The sequence below is a fragment of the Euprymna scolopes genome, chromosome 7 (genome assembly GCF_053919585.1).
Source record: "Euprymna scolopes isolate OS-2025 chromosome 7, ASM5391958v1, whole genome shotgun sequence".
NCBI classification, from domain to species: domain Eukaryota; kingdom Metazoa; phylum Mollusca; class Cephalopoda; order Sepiida; family Sepiolidae; genus Euprymna; species Euprymna scolopes.
The window spans coordinates 36,702,366-36,724,523 of record NC_136488.1 but is presented as its reverse complement, the minus strand read 5'-3'; the positions used below and the strand labels follow the sequence as shown (position 1 = coordinate 36,724,523).

The window sequence follows — 22,158 nt, the reverse complement described above, 5'->3', positions numbered from 1 at the left end:
GATGAGAACAATAGTCCAATCAATACAATACAATATAAGACTATATTAGTTTTTTATAAAACCAACTCCTTGATTGCATATATTGAGAGATTCACTTCTCAAATTAAACGGAGAAATGACTAATTGTATTTCTGAAGCTCTCCTCCAGCATTTCAACCCAACTAAAACTTTTTTTCTTTATGGAAATCGCATGAAGCCATTTGATGTAGAGAGCTAAAAAAAAAATATCTCTTTAAGATCAAAAACTAGTCAACAATAAATGCTATATGGATAGCTTCTAACCCCCCAAAAAACATGAGAACTAAATAAAATAAGGGAAGCAAGAATTCCGAGGCTGTCGAAAGTAAACCCTAGCTCCACTTTTTACTCTCTTAAATATAATTTAACTTTAAATTCTAATAAAACAATTGTAAATTACTTATTAAATACTAGCAGGACCTATGACAATTCCACAGGGGACTCATTCATATGTAATATATTGATGTTGGCATTCTGTAGATGTTCAGTGTAAATGGAGATGCTCTGATATTATAGCTTTTTTTGTTAAAACTGCAAAAGTATTTATCTAAGCTAGCACAAATGCCTGGCAAAGCTTCATTGTAAAGTATACTCAAATATGACATTTTAATTCTTGCAGATTTCGAATATTTTATTATAGAATTAGTATTTTATCAATTTTTATATATTATACAGTTGCAATATCAAATAAAGAAAATATTCATGACTTGGGTGCATTAGCTTGAATCGAAACCAAAATAAAAATTTATGAAAAAAAGAAATATAGTCATCCACATACAGTACTGCTTCGCTGTTTCACAGCTCATCAGTGCGGCTAGAGAAGCAACTACTTCAAGCCAGGATTGAAACCGATCACCCAAACAACACTGAAGCTTCTAACCATTGTGCTATACAGCTGCTGCTTTGTGGGCAGTGAATTAACAATATTTTGACATTGTCCAAATATTTAAACTCAATTTGTTTACACAAAGAGCATCGCTTCATACGCTAATGGTAATTTGTATATCATATATATATATATATATTGAGTTCTTTCAGCCATAATCGAAACCAAAACTTATGAAGAATTCTTGATAAAATTATTTATGACAAGAAATGGAAGTATATAGCAATTAAACGACCCGGATGTAAGTGTGACACAAAATAACACACACGCTATCGTATTAATATATTGATTAATAACATCAATTCATAAAGATCTGGTTGAAGTAAAGAAAAAAAAATTGGGATTTTATTTTACTTGCACTATAAACTAAGATACAGTGTATATTGGTAATAGATGTGTGCATTAAAGTTAATTTACTTCAAAAGAATTTTCAATTATGAATTTTTTTTTTTTTTTTTTTTTTTTTGCCTTTTATTAAATAAGACATAATGCCACTTGGAAATAGGGGGCTGCTACTTGGGAATATATATATATAGAGAGAGAGAGAGAGAGAGAAGGACACTATGTAAGGAGTTGAGCAGCAAAATGTCTGTTTGTATTGCACTTAAACTTCTGCATATCAGTACAGCCAGGAGGGAGTTCCAAAATCTAACAGTTTGAGGGAATTTCCTATTAGAGTAAAAAGATTCTCTACAGTGAAGGGGAGGGATTTTGTTGCTTGTTGGGTTAGTCAGGAGTATTTATGTTGAGGGGGCACATGTGCTAAATTAAACCATAAAGTAAATATACAAAGTTTTAATATAAAAATCAGGCATTTAAAAAAAAAAAAAAACTTTCTCGGGAGAATTAAAGATAATTATCATTTTTACTTTAGATGATTTATTAAAGTTATGTTTAGAATAGTTGCAAACTTTATAGACAAATATTTTCTTTTTTAGAATGAAACTAAACCTGTTTCGTTTTTATTTGTTTTCAGTTTCCTCCTTATCTGGCAACGTCTCCAATTCCGTCCGGAGCAGAGTTGATGAAACAAGGCCTTAAAGAACTTTTACAATCTGAAAGCCGCTCATTGTCCGATGAAAACTCCACAGGTGATGGACGAACTCTGTCTGAAATATCAGTTGGGCATGTCATCTCCTCTGCAATTAGTGGCCGAGAAAGCTCTCCTGAAGGTGGAACCAGTGAGAGTGAAGGACACGGCCACACAAAGAAACGAAAGAAACGGAAAAACATGAGACGTAAGGCCGTGAACAAATTGACTGATGGTAAAAAACACAATGAGGAGGACATATTTGAAATGGAGGATGTGTCTACTGATGAGGACTGCCAGATGATTCGAAACCCCTCGTTGAGTACTATTACCGTGGAAGACAAGATGAATCGCACAGATGACTGGGCTAAAAAACAGTATCAGTATTTTCACCCTATGAGTGACACAGATGTTTTACCACATGAGTAAGTATTTATAAAAAAAAATTAAATATATTCTGTGTGTGTGTGTGTAGACATCTCGACTCTAACATTAAATATCTGAAAAATATAAAATACAAGATGCTTAAGATTTTTCTTTTGAATTTTAGTGGAAAAAAAAAATACATAAATTAAATGTCTGATGCATTTTAAGTTTTTATCCTAATTGTTGGATTGTACACTGGTGAAGCCTCTTCATAAATATTTGTGATATTTTGTATATGATAAAAGTAAATATTCTTTGTGTGGCGCAGGGGACAATTCTCTGTCAATGTTATAGTTAAAAACATCCTTTCTCTTTTCCTCTCAAGGCCTCTCTTTGTCTCAATCACTCAACACCTCTCCCTCTCCTTCCTGGGAGGGGGGGGGGTTGCTCACATAAATATCTTTGGTGGTTTTCTGGATTTCTTCACAATGCTGTGTCTCTATCTGTAATGCTTTTCCAAGTCAAAACATCTGACATTTCAAGAAGATAATTTTAATTCTGTCTCTATCTTTGAGACAATATGCCCTCTGGCTTGTGTGTAACAAACTAAGAATGTCAGCACTGTGGTTAGTCCAATATCTCTAGCTAGATTTTTACATTTCTCTGCACTCCCCATTCCATCTCATCTGTATGCACCTGTAAACACTCATGACACTATCATGTCGCATCCTATTTTTTTTTTTGTTTTGTTTTTTTTTAATTTTCAATATTTGAATTATTTTTACGGAAAAGCATTTTGCCTAAATGTTGGTGGGGGAGAATTTTTTTCCTTCATCGATGTGAATCTGGCTAAGTTCAGCCACACCGAGTTGTAACACAGCAAAATGCTCATCTGTGTATAATTATATATGTCAATAAATTGTCACATTATTCAGCAATGTTTCTGATAAGAAGTAAGGAAGAATTACTGTTTTCTGGGTCAGAATCTATTCCATCTAACACTTCTTGTTGGCAAGTTTTTGATCTTGATTTAGTTTTTTTTTTTTTTTCTAGCTCCTTACATCAAGTGGCTTTGTCTTGTCTGGGGCGATTTTCATAGAAAAAGTAATAAAATTCACTCTGTCTTAATTTATATGTTAGTGTGTGTATTTATAAATTTTTAATTTTTTTTCTCTCCATAGAAAATCAGATGGTTATAGAAATCGTAGACAAAGATAAAATTCAAAAGTTTTATTTCCATGGAAATTTAAGAGCTTTAAGATAAAAAAGGGTTAGAAAAAAGAAGCGACAAAATCAATGAGAACAAAAATGTTTTTTTTTAATAAGACTGTAATACAAGTGTTACTGATACAAACTTTGGCTTTGGTACGTTTGGTGTTTGAGTTATATCTGTGTTATTGGATCACTTTGACTGATAACCTTGAGAAATGTCCTGCACTGGCTATGAGTGACCAAGCATAATAGGTTCTTGATGCATGCCACACTGTAATCTGCACTACTTTACTAGCAGAGAGAAAGAGTTCTTTGTAATGAATAATAGTCTACCATAATAAAATTCATGTGTGGGGTATCATTTCATAATTAGATGCTATTTCATTATTTTCTATAAGCACTACAAATAATATTAATTTTTTTTTCTTTAAGAATGTTGCTAACCATTGTTATTGTATAACTGTACTGATATTGGCTAGTGCCATCTTATTTGTGAGTCTGAGAGACATTCGGCCACTTGAGTGGTATTAATCTGATTGTAATCTAATTATAAACAGATCCTGGTTATTGAATAAGTTAATCCAGGCAGGTTGCGTTGACCAAGCTATAGTCAGCTATGAAGTTTTCAACTGACAAAACAAAGGTGGCCGTCAAATGTACTTGTTCAGAAAAGGTCTGGTATTTGATAATCAGCTAAAGAGAGGTCTGAACTTATAGCTTGCCCCTTTCCTTATCTTATTGTATAGAGCAGTGTATCTCAATGTCTATCTTTTATACCATCAGCACATCTAGGAGCAGATTTAAATGTTATGAGGTGAAACCTGAGATTAAAAAATAAAATAAAAATATGAATTTTATTTGAACGTTTCTAATCGGTCAATTGTGCAGTTTTAGTGTGAACCTCAATATTTTGAATGTATGGTAATTCATTCAATAAATGTTTTAAAAGATTAAATTATAAATAAATACTTTTAAAAAAATTGATATTAAAACAAGAGTATAAGTTAAATAACTAACAAATAATAATAAAGATTTTTTTTTTTTCTAATAAATATTAATTTATTCAAATATTATCAATGTACTAATATTACTATACAAATACTATGACAGTATTTCATGATGGACTGGTGTGTTATTGAGACAATGGTTGAAGTCAAGAATTAAGAGAATGTGCTTTTATTAGATGCATCTTGACATTTTCATCGTTAAAAAAATGGGGACTCTTTTGCAGGATGTTACTTAAATTGTATAATAAAGGAAGATAATTTATCTAACTTCAATATAATTGACTAGTACAAGGAAGACAACTTATAATATTATTACATGTAGTACAATAGTTGATAGTCACTGATATCTCTTTTCTTCTTTTCTTCTCTTCTCTATCTCTTCTCTTCTTCTCTTCTTCTCTTCTTCTCTTCTCTTCTATCATCTATCTATCTATCTATCTACTTCTATTCTTCTTCTATCTATCTATCTATCTATCTTCTATATAAATAAAATGAACTCATTTTTTCCCCATGTGAGTTTGACCTTAATAGGATTAAAAATCAAGACATTACATGCAAATGTAATGTGCACAAACTACAGCACAAAATCTGAGGTGTGCTATAGGCCTATTACCCTTACACTTCCTCGATAACCGTACATTCCTATATTTTTCCCGGTGAGAGTTAACTGCCAAAATCTGTTAGATTCAATGGAAGTTGCAACATCTTTTCTCTCTATTAGATTCCTCCTTTTCCCGCTCCCCATTTACGCTGCATTGGATGCGTTCACAAGAAACAGTACAAGGAAACACCGGTTTGGAATCTTACCTGGTTATTTATGCAGTTTTTTTTTTTTTTTTTTTTTTTTTTTTTTTAATCTTTCCCTGATTTATGCTTTCTGCTTTTACCCTAAATAAAATAAAATAAAAATAAGAAAATATAAAAAGAAAATGTGATTATTATTATTGTTTTCTTTTTGCTTTTTTTTTTTTTTAGTTAGTGTAAGACGCAACCTGCGAGACTAACCAGTTCTTACTTCCGGTTTTATTGCTTGCAACTAAACATTTATTTTCACACAAAGAATTGTCTCCACGTTAAAAAACAACCCTGGTGTCTAACTCTGTCCCGTGGGGAGGCATAGTAAATAGGTACACTTAAATTAAAACAATTCATTTAGAATTTGAGAAAACAATAAAAATCATTTATAATTTGTTCTCTGCGGAATTGATATTTGACCTAATTCACCTTTTAGTTAATTCATCACTTTTTTTTTTTTTTTTTTCATTTTTTTGAGGATTTTTCAAACACCCAGGCACTGCCGGACCGTTTGTATTGCTTCACGTTCATTTTTAAAATTTTTTTTCAGGATTTTTTCTTGATAGTTTTAACATTGTTTGTTTTTATAATATTTAAACAGGGTTATTACTTCACTTTGTCTTCATTTTACTACCCCCCCCCAACCACACACGCATCTAAAAACCCGGGCAACGCCTGGTACCCACCGCTAGTTGATGAATAAAGTGGTGCCTGCTACATTGTGATTTACATTTCTCAATGAATCACTAGAGCAATCACAGTCAGTTGAGGAAGTTAACAGTGAAGCATAATCTACACCATAACCAGGTGCAGCACAAGTTGACTCGCAATGTGCATTTTTGTTTTGTTTTTTTTCTGTGTACTAGTTTATTTATTTATTAAACTTTTTTTTTCTTGCTTTCCAGACTACAAGATGATAATATCAAGGATACAAAAAGTGACACAGAAGTAGAAAAATCACATAAAACGAGTTTAACCTCTGATCTGATAGCTGAGGAGCAACCAACATGGGAATGGGGTGACCTTCCCAAACTCACAGAAGTTACAACAGTGACCAGTAGTTCAAACCCAGTCACAACTAGTAAGTAATTATGTCCTTCTGCTTAACATCTATCAAAGTATTAGACAAAAATGAATTTGTTTGTTTTTTTTTTTTTGTTTTTTTTTTGGTGGCTTTTTTCTTTATAGTAAAGATCTAGGTTCTTTAATATGACAGAAACAATGTTTTTTTTTTTTTTGTTTTTTGTTTTTTTTACTCACATTCACTCCTAACAAGGCATATTGCCAGTTGGACACAAGGGGATACTATTTAGGATCATGCCTAGGAAAGATTAACAAGATGTTGGTTTACATTACATTTAAATTTCTGCATATTTATACAGTCAGGGAATCAGGTAGCAGAAAGGAAATTCCAAAGTCTAGCTGTTTGAGGGAAGAAACTATTAAAGTAGAAAGTTTTCTGGCATTTAGGGACGTCAACAGTGAAGGGGTGAAATTTTGTTGCTAAGCAGGTTTGTCGGGGATATGTACATCGAGAAGGCACTAGTGCAACGAGTTTACCAGAGCGCATTCCATTAAAATATTTGTAAAACAGGCAACATTGCGGCGATGGCACAGGGGTTGGAGCTTAGTTGACAAAGTGGGACCAATTATATTCAAAACTCTTTTTTGAATCCTATCCAAGAGGGAGAGGAGACAATCCTCCATGCATTGGCAAATGGTGGCCTTGTAGAGGTATAGGATACTCTCAGGGGTGAATAGTCTTCTAGCTCAATAGAGGGAACCCACCTTCTTTGCAGCAGGCTTGGCAATGTCCTCAATGTATTTGTTCCAGTTCATATTGCCCGTGAATGTTAGACTGAGGAGTTTGAAGGAAGAATTCTCAGGTAGGGTATTATAAAAAATCCTGGTTTTCATTGGTTTCAGATACATTAATCATAATACTTGACTTTTACCTTAAAATTTTAATTGAACCAAGAAATTATTTTAAAATGGATAGCTTAAAGGCTTCAGAATCATTGTTGAAATTGTAATATTTATGAAGTAAACATTTGCAGGACATTTTATTTTTATCTCTTCATAATAGATTATGTATTTCTAATTCATATAGTACAAACTTTTTTTGACAGACTCTAATTTTATTGTTGGCTTGGTTTCCTTAGTTATTTCTAGAATCCACTACATACAGTAGGAATCATGTATATGGTTGCTAATATTCATAGTGAGAGTAGTACTATGGTTATTTATCTCCAATGGTATGAAGACAAGGATCAGGAAGTGGAATCAAAGAATCAAGCCCTAAAATAAGAGCACTCTGGCCTGTGAAAATGCCTTAGTAGCTCTGTCAGCATTCTCCAGTAAGGGCACCTCAGATGATTAGTAATAAACTAGCCCCTTTTCCAAGAGCAAAGGTAAAGTTTGTGAGGGTAGACCTCCTAGAACTTCACAGGACTAGCAACATACCACAGTCATCAGGGAAAAAACGTTTTAGAAATGGCCCAAACTCGGGGGGGGGGGTACTATGAAACCAACAGGATTTGATCTTGGCACTCCACATTACTGTTCACTTCATCACGACCATCTCCCAATTTTTAACTGAAACATGACACTGACCTGACAGGTTATGTCTCTTTAGGGAAATGCTTGAATGAATTTAAAAATGCTATTTTAGACTTAAACATGATAAATGGACCAAGGGTCTCTAGTGTGTGGATGCATATAAAAACAAACTCTTCAAAAAAAGATAAATGCTTTCAGTGTTATATATTTGTTATTTTCAGGTGGTAATCCAGGGGAATCTGAAGCTGGAGGTCTTTTTGGCTTTATTAGTAGCAAACCAAAGACAACAGTCACTAACAAACCACAACAGGAAGGCATCTACTTGGAAGAGATTAACAAATTGGATGATCCAGAAATTGCAAAATATTTTCCAAAAAGGTAGTTGCAAGTTATTTAATTTTCTACCAAAATTATTTCTACTTTTTTGAAAGTGTCTGCCTATCCAATTCTAACTCGTTTGGCATCTCCAATATTCATTTGCACTTTAACCACACTCTGCCAGTAGCTGATGTTTTAGCACGCTAACCATTTTGAATAATAAATGTTTGTTTGCATTTTAGACACTTACCTTTATCCTTATGTTTGCACTCTAACTACTCTCCTACTTTTACTCTATGACCTTTAATCCTGTAGCTACCTCTGCTCTATGGTCTCTACTCTTGTGGGTACCCTTGTTCTATAGCCCCTACTGCTGCGAATGCCTTTGTTATATGACCCCCTACTCCTGCAGCTACCCCTGCTCTACGGCCCCTACCTCTGCTCTATGGCTCCTACTCCTGCAGCTACCTCTGCTCTATGGCCTTGACTCTCCAGATGTCACTGTACTATACCCCTGCATCTGACAATATCATCCAACTCACTTCCCTGAATTCAAATTTATTTATACTTAGGCTCTTTTTCTTTTATTTTTATTTATTTACTTTTAAGTTAATACCTAATTCATTTATAAATCATATTTTACATAAGATATCACAAAATAGATTTGTTACCAAAGCATAAAATGGTTTAGGGATTCCTTATTTCTTAAAAAGAAAGGTAATTGCACATTATGGACAAACATTAAAAAAATGTTTATGTATATATAATTTTATTTTTTTTTATTTTATTTTATTTTTTTTAATTGATGTAGACAAGATGCTGTTCATTCTAAACACTTCCAAATGTTTTGTCTGAATATTTTGGGTGAACAGTTATTTCCATTGTTTTTATCTTTAAACTATTGTCCTTATCAACATTGCTAATTATATTATTACGTTTCAGTCACTGTATTTGTTGCCCTTCTTCATATATATTGTTCATTCATATTTTTCCAATATTCAATGTTGTTGATTATTTGTGTATTGTATACACTGAAGTTTCCTTCACACTTGAATTCAATGAACCAATACATTTGATGAAGGCTGACACCTATGTCTACCTTGTCCACATTTTCATTGGATTTAATGTGGTCATGTTGATGATGACAATAGTTCAAATAAAAATATCTTTCCCATTTTTATTTCTTACATTGATATCATTTTTTTCCCTTATTTAAAATGGCAGCTATTAAATTGCTAAATTTAATATTTTCTATCATAAAATCAATATTTAAATATTATAAAAACAATTTTCTTTATTATTTTCTTAAACTCTTTGCATGCTAACTTTAAATACTAAAGTAATGTCTCGGATTTTTTTATTCAACAAATTTATGATTATTAGAGAATCCACACTAAGAATTGAACTATTAAATAAAGAAAAAATGCCACTTTTTTCATGGCAATGATCATAAAATACACCATAATATTTTGTTTTGGGTTTTTATTAGCTTTGTGTCAAGATAAACATAACTAAATTGAACACTATCAAATAATAAAACAAAACATTTGGTATTAGCAATAAAACCCAAATTTTAGCATGCATAGAGTTTAAAAATCAGTTTAAACTTTTTCTCAAAAGAAATTTAACTTTAAATTTTAGATTTAATGTTTTCAGGTAAGTCTTTTTGCAAGACTTTATTGTTATATATTTTTTTAATCATTTATGGAATGTGTTAGAATGTTTATTTTCTATTTCTTTTTTTAATAACACAAAACCTTGTCCCTATAACTTAATTTTCTAAAATGTCACTAGTTTTTAAATTAAAACTTATTTGATTTCTTTTTTTATTTTTTTTTATTTTCCTCATCTTTTGTGATTTACTTTCCTAAGTCAAGATGCCCAATAAATCCCCTAAAAGGTTTATGTTATCATTTATCAACCTATAACTGCCTATGCTATTTCATGTACCATTTTAAGAAAACAGTTTAGTAATTTCAAGTCGGTGAATAATATTAAAACACTCTCTAACAAAAATGTACTTTTACTCTGTACACTTTTTACTAAATTATGTTTCACGTAATGTAGTTGCAAAGTTGAATGAATAGTCTTATGAATTATGATTATAAATATTATAACTATTTTTTCTCTATAATATTGCATAATTGAAAGAAAATTTAAATTATTTTTAGTTTTGTAATAATTGAAGTAGGTTTAATGATAAAAAAGAAAAGATTCTTAATGTATATGCATTTACTTGAAGAAAAAAAACAATTGGCTTAAACTATTAAACATTTGTCTCATTATTTTAAACTAGCAGGACTTGTTAACCGGAGTTACCCGGTGGAAGCATGACAGATCCAGAACAGAATCGTTAAAGGATCCCCCTCGAAAACAAATTAAACCACTGCTGTCCCTGGAAAATAGTGGATACTGGTGGCCGTAGCCAAAATGAAATAATCTGGCTTCCACTGTTGGCCATTGTTTTCCGTGGCAGCTAGTAGAAGCCACTGTCTGTGATTGTCGGTACTATTGGTTACTGGCAATTAGTGTTGGTTTGGGGCGATAACTTGCAGGTACTGGCTGATTTTAAAGAAAGCATTTACTAACTTGGTAGATTGAGCGAGGTAGATAACTACCTTCTACCGATGACAGTATCTTTCAAGTTGGCCATCGTTTTTCTTATCGGTATACTGCACACATTTTTTTTCTAAAAATAGCTTTAGCATATCTTCGAAATGATAAAATATTCCACAGAAAGTAAAAGTGGTAAGAAAACAACTATATAACAAATAAGTGTTTCCATAGCTAATAAAATGTACGTTGCATAATATTTTTGTATTTTAACTTATTTGAAAACATTTAATCAGTTCTAAAAAGAAAGTGTCGGCATAAATTACAGTTTTGTAACCTATGTAATCGGTCAAGAATATAAAATTAAATTTGTTAACAGGAATAAAAAATGCAAAAAAAAACAAAAAAAAAAACAAAACAAATATAGCATCATTAAATTCTTGATAATCACTCAGAAATCGAAAATTATATATTGGTACACGTAAAAGAAAATTTTTTTTTTATTAATTGAGGTGGGATGGGGTAGTGGCATGTTGGTATTTTGTGCATATTTACTTTCCCAAACCAATGCTGTGTTTACATTTGCTCGAGTTCCATTCGAGCAAGAAAAGAGCAATATTTATTTGATTACATTTATTTATGTTAGTTCCATATGGACAAGGAAAGAGTTAGCAATGCATGCTGAAATGCTAATACTTCTAAAACCTTTTGACACCATAGCAAAATTTTAAGACTTCCAGTATTTAATTTTAATAATTTTGAGCAATTAAGACTTCAAAGAGGCTGTATATGTTTTTTAGCAGAATTGCATCATGTGTAGAAGTTGATTACATTTTATGTTTGTGCAATTATCGAGTGTTAAGACGCTATGTATATTTTTTTTTTTTACTTATGCACGTATGTTAACATGCTGAATAGTTCAAAATAAGTTACCAGTATTTATGAAATATTAGGATAATTTTAGGGTTACCAGTAGTTAAATTTGTTTTTTGACCGATTATGTTTCTATTTGTTTTTTTTAGCACTATTGCATCCTGTAGAGGAGTGTTTTTTTTTTTTGTTTTTTATTTTTTTTATAGCATCTGTTATTAATTTGTTAGGTGAAAGTATGCAATAGTTGCAAAATACTATTCTCTCATGTTTGTAATGGGTTTTTAAATAATCACATGATTATTTCAGTGCCCTTCAGTAAATGTGTAAGTCCAAAAAGAATATAATGAATGTCCAAATAGAAAAAGTATGAATATATAAATAAAAAAAATAAGTGAACATTATTCATCAAACCATAGCATATGGTTTGTGCAAATATCGTCTTCTGCTTGTAGGCGATCAGAATGAAAAAGGAAATTTTATCCTAATAAATCCTATTTTTCCACGAGTCTCACTTGGCAACATCGAAAATGGCAGGATTATACAGAGTGAGTAAAAAGACGCAAGCGAGCAGATGGGCAAAAATTGGAATGAAACCAAAGAAAAGAGGGTATTTTTTTTTTACAACCTAACCCAGCATAGTATAAACACCCCAACCTTGGAAGTCATTCTTAACATGGGGAGGTTAGGAGTGTTTATACTATGCCGGGTTAGCACTTAAAAATAGCTTTTTAAAGGCTGTTTAAATGTATTAGGTAAAAAAAAAAATAGATTTACAATTTTTTACGGATTAAACGATGCTGGGTTATGTCGTAAAAAGAATTTCAAACTAACTTTCCATACACAAACAAAAAACTGTATGTGTTCACTAATTCAAAGAAACAAAACTTTTATAACAAAAAAATAAAAATAAATAAAAAACAATTGCCAATAAAAAAAAAAGTAAATAAAAACAGTAAAATTTCTGAATTTCTTACGGTAGGTTGTTTGTTTCGACAAATACAAAGAAAGAAAGAAGACTGTAGAAGATACATTTACTAATAAATACTATACATATGTTTGTGTATGTTTTAGTCCTAGCAGAGAAGCGAAACAGTCATTAGTTATGTAAAAGAGTGGAACATTCATTTGCTGTTATGTTGCAAATTGTCTGTTAACTGAAATTGATGGCATGCAAATCAATATTTGTCCTAGTGATGCCATGTGTAATGTTTTGAAGTCTTCATTCAGAATGGTCTAATTTTGGAATAAGAGAATTAGCGGGCAACCAATCAGAGGCAGTGGACTTTCCCAAGGTAGATTTTATTATTTTTTGATTCTATTACGGGGAAGTTAATGGTATATCTGTTTGTATTAACCAGTTTCGGGCTATGTAAGTGTAGAATTTGTGGAACGTGTAGACTTCCTCCTGATGGCGGTGGTAGGGATAAATATTTAGAGGGAAAAATAGGTACCCCTTCCTCTAACGATGTTGTGATGGTGTTGCTCATAGGATGTAATGTAGTATTTTATTATCACAATTGAATGTGTCTGCAAAGATGTTCAAAAGTTACATAAGATAGTGGCTACTAGCCTTGCTGTACTGAATTTGTGTGTGGCATCTGTTGCAAACCTAAAATACTTTGGTCCAGGGTGGAATTTCTGCAGTCATTTTATTTTATCTGGAGATATTTGATATTTAGATTTTTTTTGTTTGCTCATCTTTAAATTAAGAAGGGATTTAGTTAAAATTATATATATATATATATATAATGTGTGTGTTATAATGGAATAATTCCAGAGGAAATTCGAGTATGAGAGCTCAATGTGGTAAACAGAGCAATAACATAAAAAGTATAACACGGAAATTACATAATTGTCGATGCAATAATTTATTTCAACCTTATGGTATTTTCAAGCATCTAAACCAGACAATTACATTTTTGATACTTGATCAAAAATGTAATGTTATACTTATGTTATTTATATATATATATATATATATATATATATATAACATCTTACAAACATTTCCTTTTAACAAAAGAAAGTTAAACTTGTATAAATATTTTTTAAAAAATCTTTTATTTTTCTAAATCTATTGTTACAAGAATAGTGAGTCTGGAAGCACTTCTCCCCTCCCTCTTTTCTTTAATTCACAGACCTTAATATGGCCTTTGTGATAAAAAGAATATACCTACAATAAGTGGATGTAAATTGAAGAAATTCATTAACTTTTACCATTTCTTTTTCTGTATTGACATTTAGTAATATGAAAAGATTTTTACAAAGTATTTAATAGAAACAAATTTTTTAAATTCTGGGAAATGTTCCAAAAGTATAGCTAGTTGAAATAAAAGATGAAACTTTTTTTTTTCTATTTAAATTGATGTTAAAAAGAAGTTATTGCTTGTTAGTGTTGCAGATCACTACAATGTAAACATAATGAAACCTGTTATTGCCAGGGATAAACAATAATTTTTCAGATTCAAATAAAAATAATAAATAATAAGTAGTTATCTGTCCTGAATTCTGCTTTGGGTCTTAGGAAATATTAATAAACAAAACACACTAATGAAACAGCAGTGACACAGAATATTGTATAATAGAGACATTTAAAAAAGGATATAATGAAAACAGAGTAAGTAGATATTTTCCTGAGTTGGGAATAAACTCAATTAAAACTAAATGTAAAAAAAAAAAAAAAATTTGATAGTTACAAAATTTAATAGAAGCTTCTATTTAAAATGTTAAAAAGATTCTTAAAAATTGTAAAGGAATTCGGAAGCTTACATCCAATAAGTTTCTAGCAATTAAATAAATTGAAACGACATTAGTTCTAGAACAATTTTGGTCAATGCAGGATAGATACAGTTAGTTACTAAATAAAATAAGAAAAGTCAAATTGTCTTTTAATGATAAAATGGAGTTATTGCTTATAAGTTGTTAAGGCATTTTACTCAGTCATGTCTAGTTAGACGTGCTGGCCTCCCCCTCTTTTTTTTTTTTTTTTTTTTTTTTTCCCAATCTATAACCCCCCTCCCCCGCTTTTTCAAAGCATGCTGTCTCTCCCTCCTCTCTCTCTTTCTCTATCTCATGTTATCTCTCTATCTGTTTCATATTTTGCTGTATACAATGTCAAACAGAAAATACTCCAATAAACCATTTTCACAATTATTTGTGCAAACTAGTGTCAGAATGGAAATGTGTTCATAATAATATTCTTTTTTTTTTTTTTAAACAAATCCCTTTAATTATTATTTGAATTCTTCAAATTATTGTTCTCATCTTGAGTGTTATTTTCACATTGCAGTTGATGTAACCTGATTTTCTTCAAGTGCATCTTGTCAAACTCTGAATCTGAACAAGATTTTGAACAGAACCCTATAAGAGTAGCATGCTCTTGTTCTATCATCCATGATTGGGTAGAAGTCCTAAATAATTTGCAATTGTATTTTGAGTGTAGCCCACACTCAGGATTGAACCTTCAACTGAATTTTAAGTGAACTATTAGCTGATGGAACAAGAGAATGCTACCCTGTTAGAAATTCTGTGCAGATTTCTGAGTACAACAGATTCTAGAGTTCCACAAAATACACCTGAAGGTCCAAGGTTACGTCATCCGGAGTATTGTTAAAATAACACTCAAGATGAAAGCAGTAATCCAAAGAATCAAAAGTATAGGAAAAATCGTCATCAGAATTCAGAAACATAAATTCCTTTAAATCAAATTTTAAGTGATTTCATACTTATTTTGTTCACAAGCAATAAATTTTTGTTCCAATACTAATTAAAAAGAATTATTTAAAGTTTTTCAGTTTCCGTAGATTTCAGCAAATATTAATCTGTTTTCATGTAAGCTATTAGGATTAATAAAGATCTGAATACCTACGAAACAAAAGGAAGTGAGGGCTAGAAAAACCTTCACCTAAAATTCATAAACTCATTCATATTTTATTTTTTTAATATTACCTCAAATGTAGGTAAATATGACATACAATTTTTTAAATCTTATTCTATTTCTAAAATGTTGTATATCACTCCCTATCCCTAACAATAATTAACCACCATTGGCTGTTGTTCTTTGTTTTTACTTTTCTTTTTACTTTACTGTATAGCTTTTAATTATTGAATGTTTCACATTTGTTTATGAGGACTGTTAGATTAAGTGTATTGCAGTGTCGATAATTCTGTGTGATGTGTTTGTATTGTTCATACATTTACACTTATCCTTATTTTTTTTTTAATCATTCCTTGATCCCAAAAATAGAAAATTTATGAAATCACAATTTATTTTTCATTTATTTTAGATGATTTATAGTTTTGAAACTTGTGACAATTTAAATTTAAGATTTATTTTACATTAATGTTATTTTACTTGTACATAAGTTTCCATAAAAAAAAAATTGTGTTTTTTTTGACAGAACTTTGCTAAGAGAATTTGAAATAAATGACTAAATTCTGTGACTTTATTCATACAGATATTTATTTTTTAAATGAATTTAAAATTCATTTTGGTACTTTTACAGGAGTAGTCAAGACATTAAAAAATGAAAATATCAAAAAAAAAGTTTAAATTGTATGTATCCGTTATGGAATGAAGTTCTCCGAAAAAAAAAATTTCATTTAATTTCATCAAGTCTTTTTTTTTTTTTTTACAGCGAAAAAACAATTTATGATACCGAGCAAAATGTTCGATTTTTAGGAAGAAAAGCTAGTATTAAAGATGGGAAGGGGTATCAGTGCTTTAATTGGAGCTATCTCCCTTTGGCATTTCTAAAATTCAAACAAAATTTTTTTTTAAATCCAAGATGACTGCCTTCAACATGCTCTCATAAAAACGTGTTTTTCCACTGTAAAAATAAAAAACTACTTGATGAAATTAAGTGAAATCTTTTTTCAGAGAACTTCCTTCTATAACGGATACATACAGTTTAAACTTTTTTCGGTATTTTCATTTTTTAATGTCTTGACTAAACTGTACAAGTATCTTCATTTTAAAATAAAATTGAAAAGTGGCAGCATTTGTTTTATTTATGTTATATATATTGTTGTCATTTTTCAATATTCCTTATTTTGTTAATGTTTTTCCTTTTGTCTGAATATTAATGTCTGAGTTTTCTCTCATTAAACATATTATTCGGGTGTTTTGGTAAATAAGGGTTTCTTTCTATATTAATGTTTTTATACATATTTCCTTTCTATTAATTTATAAAAATGAACAAATTCTGACTTGATAAGCAACAGCAAATGTAAGAGTAAAATGTTTTTATTTCTTCATAAGATAAGCCGTCTTGATGAACAAATACTTATTGAACAATAACAAAATCAAGTGTGTGGTTTGAGTTATTTTGGGGTGAGAAGCCTGCAAAAAAAAAAAAAAAAATTCCTAAATTGCTGGCTTCTGACTCTCCCCGACCTCTTACTTTTTGCTATGAAAATATTGATTTCATTTTTGATGATTACTAGATGGTCAGAACTGCTATGTCGTGTACCTCCATGGAGCAAAAACTAAAAAATTTATGAATGAAATTGGAATTTGAATTTTCTTCGACTAGATTTTTTTTGTTCTCATCTCGAGTGTGATGTTCACAACATTTTGGTTTTCTAACCTTCTTTAGGTGTATCTTGTTGAACTCTGGGGATCTTTCTGTCAAACTCTGGAATCTTCAGAATTTTGAACAGAATCCTTTTATTTAATCCACCAGGGTAGCATTCTCTTGTTTAATCAGTCATGACTGGGTAGAAACTCTAAGTAATTCGCTATTGTATTTTGAGTGTCGTCTTCACTGAGGATTGAACCTTCATATTCCAGAAGAGCAACTTTACAACTTTGAAATTTAACCAAGTACTTTATCTTGTGGACAACTCTAGTATAAACTTTAGGAACCTTGAATCTATTTTTGTTTTTCGATTTACAATCTTACTACTTTTCGCTACGTATCACTTTATTATTACTTGTGTGTGTGTATATATATATATATATATATATATATATATATATATATATATACATACATATACACCCACATACTTATCACTACATATAATTACTGTGTATGTGTGTGTGTGTATATATATATATATATATACGCACAAGCACTTATCACTACTATATATATATAATTTATGATTAATTGTATTAAATTCTATTTTAGGTCTGTGTAGTAGGTAATTGTTGCGCAGGATATACACTGTTTTGATCTATCTTACTCCCCATGAGGAGAGATGAGAACACTAATTCAAAGAATCGAAATAATCAATCTCCTCATCTCAAAAATTCATAAACATGTTTAGATTTTGTTCAACAATTGCTTTCAAGCATCCATAGTTGAAAATGCATAGTCATCCTCTATCTTCATCTTCAGTTCTCATTACCATTATGGAATTTCTCAAATTTCTTTTCTACTGTCTGATCACTTGTAGACCTTTTTTCTCATGCTCTGTTGATATTGGTAGCTGTTTGGACAGCATTATGGTAGTTTGAATTCTTTTTTCTTTTTTAAGTTATTAAAATCATATTAAAGAAATTACTGAAATGCATTAGAGAGTACACCTCAATTATTAAGCATGTAAAATTTTGTATAAAATACTGCAAAAGAAGCAACCAGAATCAATGTTTTTAAAATGAGTCGAAAATCTTCAAGTATTTTTCAGGCAACCTAACTCTAATAGTTAAAGACTACTTTCTTCAGAATAAAGAAGTTTTGGAGAGTTTTTTTTTTTTTTTTTTTTTTTTTTTTAGCTAAATTCCCATCTAAAGTAGAGAGTTGAAATCTGAAATTTTATAATTTATAGGAATCCTGAACCAGAAGACTTTTTTTTCTCCCAAGTGTCCACCACTTATATATTGATTATAATTTTTTTTTTCTTTTACTTTATATTCAAATAAATTAGTAATTTTTCTTTTTCCCTTTGATGTAAATGTCATTTGTATTTGAATCAGAAAACCAGTACAATTCATTTTTTTTTCTTTCTTTTAATAAACATTTGCTTAAAATCAACTACATTTCTGTGATATAATGCCATTATTAGAAATAGGATCAGTGTGTGTGTGTTTTTTATCCTTTCTCATGGCATAGTTTCACTAGAAAAGTAGTTTGTTCTTTCAATGGCAATGTTTTCAAATGTTCTAATCAGCAGGAGCGTGAAATTAATTTGATTGAAATACTTTTTTTTTTATAGCTCAATACATACATATTAATTCTTTCCAATCATTGCATTTATTTATTCATGTCTAAATGTCACATTTCACACTAACATTTTATGTTAAAGTCTTCCATTTTCTTTGTTTTATTTTTCACAAGTTTCAGCTTTATTCATTTAACAATTAATTTCTTCTAATTATTTCATCTTTTTATTTTTCTAATTTAACAAGTCTTTTTCTAATGAAATAAAATGTGTCATTCTTAATATAAAGTTAAAACATCTGTTCAGGTTTTTGCAAATTGAAACTTTTTTTAATGAAAATCGCACAATAAGTTTTTATTTAATCTGTATTTTTCCCCCAAAGGTTTTAGATGGACAATCACTGATTTCAATTCTTTCCTTCTAGTATTGTTTAATTTTTTTAAATGTTTAATAGCATATCAATACTTTTATTTAAAGCAAAAAACTTATTGTAAATCGAATAGGAGTTAGTTGCATCTTTTTGAAAACCTTATTTCATAAAGTCAAATTTGAAAATTTTAGAAAACTGAGTAATGGCATATAATTTCATTAAATAACTAGCAGGGAGGTCGACTGATCTTTCCAGTCATAAAATACACTTAAATATATTTTAATTCATGCAGCTTTTGCATTTATTACAGAGTTAATTTTCTATTGAATATTATTGTACCTAATATATAGTAATGATTTCAAAGTGAAAAAAAAAAACTTGGTGCCATCAACTAGAATCGAAACCAAAACATTTAGAACTCTGCTGCATTCTCTACAGTTTGAGCTAACCCGACAGATGGATGAGAAAGTTTTAAAATTGAACCACTTATAACTATGATTAGTTTTATGCATATACAAACTAATACAAATATTTTGGCAAGTTGAAATGCAAAATGTTCATTTCAACTTACCAACATATTTCTTCACGTGTTAGTCATCCATCCAAACAAACATTTTACTCGTTATAAGCTATCTTTCGTGTATGATTACTATTTCTATTAATTTCAGTGTTATGTGACCAGTAGTTTAAGAGGTTATCGGTTAAATATTTATAGATACATCTACAGTTTTATTTATATAAAAAAATTATTAAAAATATTTTTTTCTTTTTTTTTTTTCTAAAATTAAAATTACTCGATTTTCTAAAATTATATAGCATTACTTGATTTTCTAAAATTATACAGCACTAACAGTTCAGCCTGGCTTTGTTCGGGCCCTATGTACTGTTCATAACTTTATGTGTGTATGTATTAAATATTAAAGTTTGACTCATGTCCAGGTAACCTACATCTAAAATTTCAAGTGTTTATACCTATAATTGGAGAAGTTATGTAGAGTCTGCAAAGGTCAACTCTTTCAACTTTGACCTCTTGCCAGCCAAATTTTTGCCCAAAAACTAATTAAAAAGCTTGCTGCATGTCTGAATACTCTTTATGCAAAATTTCAAATGTTTAGACGCAAAACTTTTAGAAACCGCAAAAGTCAAATCTTTAACTTTGACCCCCTGGTAGCCAAATTTTCGGCCAAAACCTGATTAAAAACTTGCTCTGTCTGAATACACTTTATGTAAAATTTCAAATGTTTACACCAACAAATTTGGCTGAGTAATTTGGTAGAGACCAGAGGTCAAATTTATTTAACTTTGACTCCAATTTTGACCCCTTAACATTTATTGTTTTGGGCTCAAATCAAATTAAAATTTGATCCATGTCCAAGTAACCTACATCTAAAATTTAAAGTGCTTAGACCCCAAATTGGCAGAGGAGTTTGGTAGTTTTCAAAGGTCAAATCGTTGAATTGTGACCCTTTGACAGCCAAATTTCTGTCCAAAAACCAATTAAAGACTTTCCCAAATCTCAATGCCCCTTATGTCAAATCTCGAGTCTGTAGATTGAAAATTGACAGAGTAGTTTGGTAGGGAAATATATACACACACACACAATTTCACTTTTATATAATATATATACTAGCAGTTCAGCCTGGCTTTGCTTAGGCCCTATGTAACTTGCTCTTGTGTGAATACCCTTTATGTAAAATTTCAACACGTTATGTAAAATTTCAAATGTTTAGATCAAAAATTGGCTGAGCAGTTTTCTAAAAACTGCAAAGGTTAAATCTTTTGACCTTTGACTCCTTGGCAGTCAAATTTTCGACTGAAACCGATTAAAAAGCTTGCGCTATGTCTGAATAACCTTTATGTAAAATTTCAAATGTTTAGACAAGAAATTGGCTGAGTAATTTGGTAGAGACTGCAAACGTCAAATTTTTTTTTAATCTTTGACCCCAATTTTGACCCCTTAACATTTATTGTTTTGGGCTCAGGCCAAACCTTATAATTTGATTTATGTCCAAGTAACCTACATTTAAAATTTCAAGTGTTTAGATCCCAAATTGGCGGAGGAGTTTGGTAAAGTTTTCAATGGTCAAATCATTGAATTTTGACCCCTTGACAGCCAAATTTCTGGCCGAAAACTGATTAAAAAGATTTTCCCAAATTTCAATACCCCTTATGTCAAATCTCGAATCTGTAGACTGAAAATTGACAGAGTAGTTTGGTAGGGAAATACACACACACACAATTTTACTTTTCTAGATATATAGATTACTCGATTTTCTAAAATTATACAGCATTACTCGATTTTCTAAAAAATATACAGCATTACTCGATTTTCTAAAATTATACAGCATTACTCGATTTTCTAAAAATATACAGCATTACTCGATTTTCTAAAATTATACAGCATTACTCGATTTTCTAAAATTATACAGCATTACTCGATTTTCTAAAATTATACAGCATTACTCGATTTTCTAAAATTATACAGCATTACTCGATTTTCTAAAATTATACAGCATTACTCGATTTTCTAAAATTATACAGCATTACTCGATTTTCTAAAATTATACAGCATTACTCGATTTTCTAAAATTATAAAATTTAACTTATTGTAAATATTTAATTGAAGAAAAATTGATATTTTACTTATAGCTGGGTTATATTTGCTGTTGATAACTTTTCCAGTGATATCATTAGTGAATAACTGATTTCAATCGATTTGTCAATACCCGTTGAACTCGTGCATCCTCAAGAGATTTCAATCATTTGAAAAGATTTGATCAGTAATTCAAGTTTTGCATTGACTTTATTTTCTGCGGCAATGTTTTCATTTTTTTTTTTTTTTCCTATTTTGCATGTATTTCCAGCCTCGTTAAAATGCCCCCTCCCCAAATGTCTGTATCTTATGACATAAAGTATATTTGCACAAAAGGATGGTCGGTTTTCAGCTAAACATATCCCTCATTCACTCTTTCTCTCACCACCCGTTCTGTTTGTAACTCTCTCTCTCTCACAACTCCCTTTGTGTGTGTGTGTGTGTGTGTGTGTGTGTGTGTGTGTGTGTGTG

General features: G+C 30.4%; 1 protein-coding gene across 7 annotated transcripts in view; it reads left to right on the top strand.

Annotated features, from left to right (window-relative positions):
* LOC145279678 (phosphatidate phosphatase LPIN2-like) overlaps nucleotides 1-22,158 on the top strand; it is a 98,492-nt gene that overhangs the window by 48,211 nt on the left and 28,123 nt on the right. For 4 of the 7 annotated variants that reach the window (XM_080130944.1, XM_080130947.1, XM_080130945.1 and 1 more), the window contains exons 4-7: nucleotides 1,881-2,359; nucleotides 6,220-6,395; nucleotides 8,095-8,251; nucleotides 9,833-9,847. In XM_080130944.1, coding sequence (XP_079987070.1) covers nucleotides 1,881-2,359; nucleotides 6,220-6,395; nucleotides 8,095-8,251; nucleotides 9,833-9,847 — 827 coding nt within the window. The remainder of the gene's footprint in view (nucleotides 1-1,880; nucleotides 2,360-6,219; nucleotides 6,396-8,094; nucleotides 8,252-9,832; nucleotides 9,848-22,158) is intronic. The other 3 variants (XM_080130948.1, XM_080130950.1, XM_080130949.1) reach the window with 1 other exon arrangement.